Source organism: Antedon mediterranea, chromosome 9 (genome assembly GCF_964355755.1).
Source record: "Antedon mediterranea chromosome 9, ecAntMedi1.1, whole genome shotgun sequence".
Classification (NCBI taxonomy): Eukaryota; Metazoa; Echinodermata; class Crinoidea; order Comatulida; family Antedonidae; genus Antedon; species Antedon mediterranea.
Window position 1 is genome coordinate 22,579,816 of NC_092678.1, and position 9,480 is coordinate 22,589,295.

Sequence of the window (9,480 nt, forward strand, 5' to 3'; positions counted from 1 at the left end):
AGCAACATACTACTACGTCATCAAAGGACCGTCTTTGATCATCGGTTGAGGGCGCTGTTTATAAAAATTATGGAAGAAGTATGTGTTGTTTTGTGCGTTTTATTTGTTGATAAATCCAGTTAAAATACTCAAAAACTACACCTAGTTGATAGAAAAAAACACCGTGACAAAAATGTAAGTATTACATTGAGCTTTAGTTACTAGGCCTCCCTAGGTAAACTTAAATGGTACGGACACAGCACAGATAGGCCTACTAAGGCTAGTCTAGTAGGCTAGGAGAGGCAGCTAGCTAGGCTAGGCTTCTCTCTAGACTTCTGGAGAGACTGAGGTAGGCCTATTAGGCCTAGCTAGTAGTACTGGCCTTTGCACGCTACTGTACTATCGCACCTAACTGGCTATAAGACCTCACGGCCACTCGCCATATTGAGTATGCTAGAGAGAGGTACAAAAGTACAGCAGTAGGCCTAGAGTATTATTTATTATTAAGTCTACTGTTTGTTTGTTTCAATTCATTATTAATTATTATTATTAATAATTATTATTATATTATTTTTATGACTTATAGACCAAAAATACAAAAGAAATATGTCGTTGTATGATGGCTTAGGTGTGGAACTGGGTGCGAAAGAAGAAAAAACCAATGATGGTAAAAAGTCAGATGTTTGTAAGTTTTTCCTTTTGTGTTCATAAACTGTGGTGTTTGCAATCATTAAGTATATATCAATACCTAATAATAGCATTATTACATTCCTTTTCCTCATCTAAATTGGGAATGTTTTTACAATTATAGCCGGATGGTCAGCTGGTATCCGAATGATGCAATCACAATTACGGTTAAAGAAAGCAGCTTTGACCGAGGCCCAAAGGAAGATGAGATCGGCAACATTAGCTCCTGTAGTTGACCTGAAAGGTCAAAGTATCGGATCGGAGGAAGGCACATTACCGTCACCACCAGTAGCACCGTCTTTCACACCTTTAAAGGTATTTGATTCTTAAGATATGTTGTTCTACAAATTTTACTGTGAACCCTTTCCAGTTAAACATAATACATCACCCTTACATTATCATTAGGAGAAGACAAAACACTTATACAATTATTGTTAATTGTCCCTTGTCACCAAAGGCCTACCTAACAAGCTTTCATTTTTTTTTAGCACACACAGCCAATGTTTACAAGTGATAGGAATGACAGTATGGGTAGTGATATTTCAAGCGAGTATGACCCTGCTTATCCCAATGAATACGAGAAAGCAGTTAAGAAAATGAGAGAGAAACGACAGAAAGAACGACAATTGGAAAGAGAAAGGGAAAACGAAGAAAGGTACGTAGATAAAAAACATTTTTGGGCTAGCAAATTTTGTTCCTGGTTGGCTAGTAAAAAGTTGGCATAATCAAGGTCATTTACCAACACGCACTTATTTTAATTTTAGGAGGAAACGGCGGGAACGAGATAGAGAGCGTGACCGGGATCGTGATCGTAGAGATCGAGAAAGGCGTGACCGTTCACCGCAAGGATTCTCGAGAAGACCAGTTGACAGCGATGAAGAAGATGACGAAGATCGTGAAAAACAAAAGAGAAGAGGTAATGAGATTTTATTAATTTTGGTTGGTGGATGATTTTGGTGAAATTGTAAGGATTGAGCTACGTATTGAATGTGAATATATATTTGGCTACCACCTAAAATTGCCAAAACCAACCACTTTTGTATTGTATCTGTAAGTAAAAACGCTGGTGTACTAGCACATATCCACTGTTACACACAGACACTTATCATAACTCATCAAGAGGGCCCATTGATTGTCAGCATACGCTGTTTAGGATCACCCTCTATAAATACATTTTTTTAAAGTTAAAAAAAAACTGATGCAACATGGATAGAGGATTTTACACATAATATTTTCTTTGATATATGTAATGTTAGATAATTTAATGAATTCTAATGTTTTTCTTAGGTGCTGGTGCCTGTGCTATGATTGCTCCACCCTCATGCTTGATAAACGACGAAGACAAAGAGGAAGAAAGTGAGTTTTATAACACAATAATTCTGATATATGCCCACCCTGGAGTATATTAAGCCAAGACACTGCTAAATAAACTGCACTTGAGAACATATTGTTTGTGACAAGCAAATTACCTTTCAATAGAGGACCCTTAATAGGAATAATTTCCCCTTGTTCGTTTCACAGGAAAGTGTATCCTATTAGGTGTTCCAAGGGAGGGATTCAACTGTATGGATATGCATCTGTTTGTAGAATAATTAAAATCTATGCTTTAAAATACAATTAATTATGAATTTCATGACATCTGTTTTCTAGTGCTTCCGCCACCACAGATGTTGCCGCCACCATCATCTCGGCCGAAAAACTTTGGGGACATCATAAAGAAAAATAAGGCAGCCGCAAATCAAGAAGATATCCATCCAGAAAGGTCAACAACCCCGCCCCCAGGCAGCGATTTTGATGATCAAGAAATATTAATGGCAACACAAGCCGCAAAACAGCAAAATTTTCAAGCTCCAGTTGGCTTAGGGTAAGAATAGATAGATAAAAACAAAAAGGGTAATAACTAATTCTTTTGACCATCCCTGGAGGAAATAGATATGGCCCTGGAGCTTCTGGGCATTTTTCAGAATTATAGACATGAGTTTCATGCCTTCCATGTAAGTTCTTGATATCATTAGATTGTCTTGTAATCAACTTCAAAATCAACACTTTATTAGTACAGTAAATGTTTGTTATTTTCAGAGCTGCATCAGTGGCTGCTAAGATTATGGCCAAATATGGCTTTAAAGAAGGCAAAGGCTTAGGAAAATCAGAGCAGGGAATAAGCACGGCATTATCCGTGGAAAAGACGAGTAAACGAGGTGGGAAGATTATTGACGCATCCAAATCAGGTAAGAGAAATTAGTTACAAATTCTGCATTACAGTAGAATCTTCATTTTATGTACGAAACTTGACCGAAAGATGTGCGATGTTTAAATAAATTGTTTGCCACTGTAGGGGGAATGCATGTGTGTGTCTTGTCTCACAGACCCATGGCTTTGTGGTTTGTTGTTAAATTGCGCCCTCAATGTAAAAAATAACACTATTTATGTAAAAAATTACTGAAAATGATAACGTCATCGATCATTTTATGCGTACGTAAAATCCAGGTTTTACTGTACTTTCAAGTAAAACTTGAAAAATGTAGTATGTAGTATTATAAATATAATATTGCATTTTCAATATTATTACAATGATTTATTATTTTGCAGATCCGCTGCCTCAATTTCCGCTACCAAATATTCCACGGCAACAGACCACAAATGTGCCGACATTGTTAAAAAATCCAACAAAAATTGTATTACTTGCGGTAAGTTAAGAATTCAAATCTTGTACATAGAACATACAAAATATTTGGTGTAAGTTTTATACTATGTTATATAACATTTAAATATTTTCCCGTCATTTGATTGGACGATTGTGAGTCAAATGGTGTGCAATAGTATGCACTATTTAACGATCATTACAATTTATTTTCTTCTATTTATTCACCTCATGACATTATTTTACCATTCCACTCATAAACATTCATTATTTGTACCATTCCACTCATAAACATTCATTATTTGTACCATTCCACTCATAAACATTCATTATTTGTACCATTCCACTCATAAATGACCTGACCTGCAATGCGTTAACAAGCGAATTTCTCTCTCTCTGTGAACAGTCTTAAAATACAGTTAAAAAACATCGTCAATTGTTGATTACATCAGTGAAAACCTATAGGTAATTAATATTTACTTACCGTTAAACAACATACTTACGCTGATTGATCGAAATGCCGAGAAAAGACAAACAAAATGTGAAAGATAACGCTAGCCCACCTGGTTGCGAAGGTAAACAAACAGAATCACAGGATCCCGAATCACATGATGTCGACGGGCGCCAAATACAAACAATGCATGAGAAGCTTGACGCTATACTAGCAAACCAAGTTACCATCTTGGCGAGATTAGACAAGGTTGAAAGTCGACTTACCAATGTTGAATCGATCCAGAAAACTATGGAGGCATCCATCTTATTTGCCCAAGAATTAAGTGATCAAAACAAGAAGGATATTGAGAAACTTACCGAAGAAAATGAAACGCTGTCATCCACTGTTGAAGGATACCAAGGCTCGTTAACAACGATTAAACAAGAAATTGTACAACTTGAAAGGTATTCAAGAAGTTTTAACTTACGGTTTGGTGGAATCGAAGAAAATAATGAAGAAGATCCTTTTACGGTCCTGAAACATTTTATTGAAGACAAGCTGAATATTCATAATAAAGTGAACATCGAGAATGCACATCGTACTGGACGTAAAATGCAGAACGGTAAGCCTCGGCAAATTATTGCCAAATTTTTATATAGGCCTCAAAAATATAAAGTACTAAAATCGGCAAAACAACTGTTGAGACGGGATCACACCTATTTCGTAACAGAAGACTTACCTTGGGCGGACGTTCAAGAGAAGAGAAGGTTGAGAGACGTGATGACTAAGGCATACAACGAAGGGAGGAAACCGGTATTTAGAAATGGAAAATTATACATAAATGGCATGATACACAAACAATGACTTCTCTGATATAATGTCATAGTTGTCTACTAGTAATTTTAGTTAAGATTATGGGACAGATTATGGGACAGATCATGGTACCTCCACTGTATTTATACCAAACCACACAGGTACTCACAACAAATTACATGCCTTAATAATCATATCCTCGTTAATAATATGTGTATATACAATATATGAGTGTTTGTATATGTATGTATGTATGTATATGTATCTTTACGGGTTACGTACGTATGTATGTATGTATGTATTATGTTTATACTTACCTCTTATTACCTTGTACTTACCGTTTAACTTGTCTTTTCGAGACTAAATACATCACAGAGAAGGTTATTCACTATACAATTATATAGAGTAGGAATAATCATCTAAGTTATGTTTTATAATAGTCTACATGAGTACGAAAATGAAACAATAGGAACTACAGAAACTAATTACTATCTTGTTAACGATTTTGTCTCCAAATTTAATATTGATAGAGAAAATTTTATTTCAATACTATGTCTGAATTGTCGGAGTATTGTAAACAAGTTTGATAGCATAAGTGAGTTTATATCCTCATTAAACCGAGAATTTTCTTGTATAGCTCTAGTTGAAACATGGCTAACGAAAAATGATATACCTAATATGTATAGCCTACCAAGTTACAGATTTATCTACAAAAACAGACATAATAAAAGGGGTGGCGGAATTGGATTATACTTACCTGACAATGCATACTATGCTATAAGAGAAGATCTCTCGGCTATGATGGATCAATCAGAATCATTATTTGTTGAAGTTGAACATCAAAATAAGAACATTGTATATGGAGTCATATACAGACCCCCGGATAAATGTTCTAAAAAGTTTAACGAACAATTGGGTACAGTTATGGACATTATTAATAGTGAAAATAAAGATTCATATCTCGTAGGAGATTATAATATTGATTTAGCTAATCACACAGAAAGTAACGTACAGATGCATACAGATACCCTTTTCTCACATTCTTTTATCCCTATCATAAACAAGCCAACGCGTGTAACAGCAAACACAGCTTCAATAATCGACAATATTCTTACGAATTCACAGCAATATCATCAGATAGAATCAGGAATAATTTATACGGATATTTCAGACCACTATCCTATCTTTTGCATAAATAAATCGGTTAAGACTCCAACAAAACATGTACACAAATATAAGTTACAGCGTAGCTACTCCCGTCGCAATCAAGAACTATTCAGAACTGAACTAGAACGGCAAGACTGGGAGAATGTAATTAGCAGCTGTTATGCAAATGAGTCGTACGTTAACTTTCATAACACACTAAATAGACTGATAGATAAATGCTTTCCCTTAAAAAATATACACGTGAGAGCAAATATAAATAAATCTCCGTGGATCACTGAAGGTATTGCAATATCAATTCGTAAGAAAGAAAAACTATACAGTTTGTATAGAAAAAATCCGACACTTTATAGAAAATCTAAATACACTAACTACAGAAATAAATTAACTAAACTAATACGACTAAGAAAAACGAATTACCTGAATGAAGAATTTGAGAAAAATAAAAATAACTCTAAAAAAACATGGCGAAATATTAACAATTTATTAGGAAAAAATTACAATTCGGGAAAACCGTCAAAGATGTTCTTAAATACAAACTATTACAACAATGAACAAGATCAAGCGGAAGCAATGAATTCATATTTTATTAATATTGGCAAAAATATAGCAACTGATATAAAAAATAAAAGAAGTAATAGAATAGATCCACTAACGTTAATGTCTGGCAATTACGCCAATTCTATGTTTATTAGGCCAGTAAATGAACATGACATTAAGAAATATATTGATAATCTAGATATAAGTAAGTCACCTGGTAATGATGGAATTGGTGCTCGTTATATTAAACCATTTTCGCAATGCCTAACAATACCGATTAAACATATTGTTAATATATCATTGACAACTGGTTGCTTTCCAGATGAATTAAAGATTGCCAGAACTGTGCCTATATTTAAGGGTGGCGATGAAAATGACATAACAAATTATAGACCTGTTTCAGTCTTGCCTTGTATTTCTAAAATTTATGAAAGGGTTGTGTATGATCAAACGACTCAATACCTTGACAAACTTAACATCATTAATAAATCACAGTTTGGTTTTCGAAAAAACCACTCTACGAGTCATGCACTTTCACAAACAATAGAAAAAATTACTTCAGCAATAGATGAACAAATGATAAGTATCGGCGTCTTCCTAGACCTTTCTAAGGCATTTGATACGATAGATCATGAGATTCTCTTACAAAAACTCAAATTTTATGGTATTCGGGGCATTGTTCTTGAATGGTTTAAGAGCTACTTATATATGAGAAAACAATATGTTCACATGGGAAATTGTAAATCAGAATTAAAACTGATTGAATATGGAGTACCACAAGGCTCAATTCTTGGGCCGTTACTTTTTATAATTTATACAAATGACATTGTTGAAAGTAGTAAATATTTAGAATTTGTCATTTTTGCTGACGATACTAACGTATTTTTTAAGCACAAAGATATAAACCTTTTAATTAACACTTTAAATACAGAATTAAGTAAATTAAGTGATTGGTTTACTGCAAACAAATTGAGTCTGAATACAAAGAAGACCAAGTTTATCGAATTTAGAAGCATGTATAAGAAAAAAGATACCAATAACTATACTTTATTTATTAATGATGTTGAAATTGAAAGAGTTAGTAAAATTAAGTTCTTAGGTGTCATTCTTGATGAGTTTGTAACATTCCATGATCACATAGATATCATTACTATGAAAATTGCAAGGGTCATTGGTGTAATGAACAAACTTAAATATATTGTTCAATCAGATGTTTTGTTAATAATGTACAACTCGTTAATTTTACCTCACCTAATATATGCAATAACTATTTGGGGAGTTGCGGGGGCAACAAAGCTACAGAGAATACATATACTTCAAAAACGAGCGATCAGAATTATATGTAAAGTGCATTATCAGCATCCATCAGCAAATTTATTCTATAACAAAAACCTATTGAATATTTTTGACTTGTATGAAAAGTACACTGCTGTATTTATGTTTCAATTCCGTATGGGCAATTTACCAGTTTCATTTAACTCTTTTTTTACAAAAATGGAATCTGTACATGAGTATGGTACGCGGAAGAAGAGTGATTTCCGTATTCCTCTAAAAAGAACAAATATAGGACAAAGAAGTATTGCCTATAGAGGGGCAAATATTTGGAACCGTTTACCTGAAAACATAAAGTGTGAAACTAAAATCGGAAAATTTAAAAAGGAAATACAACAACTATTAATAAATAAATACTCACTCATGTAGAGTTCACTTTTGTTACTTTTACTTTTTATTTCTATTTGTACTTTTATTGTTTTATTTGCTAATTAGATATCTGTATTATAGGGTAATGCGTTTAAGAGCTTCGGCTCATTGCATACCCGTTTTGTATCAAATAAGTTTATAGAAATATTCTTGTGAAAGAAATACTGTATTATTTTGTTGTTGATACAAATAAATGGTACGTATATAGTACCGCGAATGATGATAAACATTCATTATTTGTACCATTCCACTCATAAACATTCATTATGTGTATATTATTTACTACTGTAATGCATTTTTGTATTTTTTTAGAACATGGTCGGTCCCGGTGAGGTTGACGGAGATCTTGAACCTGAGACAGCAGAAGAATGCACGAAGTACGGAGCGGTCACAAAGGTCGTCATATATGAGGTCAGTCAGTTTTTTTAAACAAACATTTAAACTACATACATGCATACATTTTATTTGTATTTATTTATTTATTTTTTTTTTTCAACTAATGAGAGTACTTTGGAAAGAGTTTTTAATAATAAGTGTTTATTTTTTACAGGAGCCAGAAAAAGTGGAAGAGGAGGCTGTGAGAATCTTTGTTGAATTTGCCAGAATGGAATCGGCAATCAAAGGTTTGTTTTCTAAAAAATTTAATTCAGTATTCGGGACCAAACAAAATAGTTTTGTGTCATGGGATAGTTTCTCCCTAATAGAGGTATCCTATAGGAGGAGTTCTGCTGTATTTTTGTGATTAATGTGTTGATTAAACATGTATTGAGAATATAGGATTAAACATTGAAGTTGTGATTTGCTTATAATTGTGTGTTTTTTTTTTCAACAGCTGTTGTAGATCTAAATGGAAGGTATTTTGGCGGAAGGGTCGTGAAAGCCTCGTTTTATTCTGTGGAAAAATACAAAAACTACCAACTAAATGAATGATTAATAAACTTTATTTATAAACCTTAGCTTGTCATTTTATAGACTGAGCACATCTCGTAAAATGTGTACATACTGTATTCATTCAGAGGAATGCAGACATGGCCCTGGTGTGGGTATTTATGCTTGGGATACATATTTGGTACAACTTTCATCTAGTATCCAGCATCAGATATTATAAACGTTTTTTTAAACAATCTGTGAAGACCATTTAAACATTTAAAAAATATTTGTTTGGTGGAGGCAACACTGCAGAACTGATATACTCAAGCATGGTTCTCACTAGCGACGCAACCTACGCAACGTAAGAAAATACCCTTCCAATGATTGTGCCCCCACCTGCATTGCGTCGTCAGTTCCCACATGTGATTATGCAATACATATGTCGCTGTGTTCTAGTAGGAACCATGCTTTAAAATGGACATATTAATATACTGTCAGTATTCGGTCTTTTTATGTATTATTTTTTCTGAACTTAAATGAATTCAAATAGTGTGTCATAATAAAGTACATAAATAAAAAAGCCAAATATTTTCTTCTTTTGCTGGTCACTTCCAATATAAATGGTTAAGATAGTTATTTCTTAAACTAATTT

At 33.6% G+C, this 9,480-nt stretch overlaps 2 protein-coding genes across 2 annotated transcripts in view; one reads left to right on the forward strand and one right to left on the reverse strand.

Annotated features, from left to right (window-relative positions):
• LOC140059445 (uncharacterized) overlaps positions 1–9,480 on the reverse strand; it is a 146,610-nt gene that overhangs the window by 43,898 nt on the left and 93,232 nt on the right. The gene's annotated exons all lie outside the window — the stretch shown is intronic.
• Positions 61–9,451, forward strand: LOC140058460 (splicing factor 45-like). The gene is made up of 12 exons (XM_072104080.1): positions 61–174; positions 566–664; positions 791–981; positions 1,155–1,321; positions 1,431–1,582; positions 1,954–2,022; positions 2,317–2,530; positions 2,746–2,894; positions 3,256–3,353; positions 8,271–8,369; positions 8,509–8,581; positions 8,791–9,451. The coding sequence occupies exons 2-12, from the start codon at positions 586–588 to the stop codon at positions 8,886–8,888; spliced, it is 1,389 nt and encodes a 462-aa protein (XP_071960181.1). The 5' UTR covers positions 61–174; positions 566–585; the 3' UTR covers positions 8,889–9,451.

What these genes read in the sequence shown, in the direction of transcription:
- LOC140058460 (XM_072104080.1), top strand. Translation starts at nt 586, where the DNA reads ATGTCGTTGTATGATGGCTTAGGTGTGGAACTGGGTGCGAAAGAAGAA. An exon ending in CAAGCTCCAGTTGGCTTAGG is followed by an intron (nt 2,531 to 2,745) that starts GTAAGAATAGAT and finishes TGTTATTTTCAG; the next exon opens with AGCTGCATCAGTGGCTGCTA. An exon ending in TATTGACGCATCCAAATCAG is followed by an intron (nt 2,895 to 3,255) that starts GTAAGAGAAATT and finishes ATTATTTTGCAG; the next exon opens with ATCCGCTGCCTCAATTTCCG.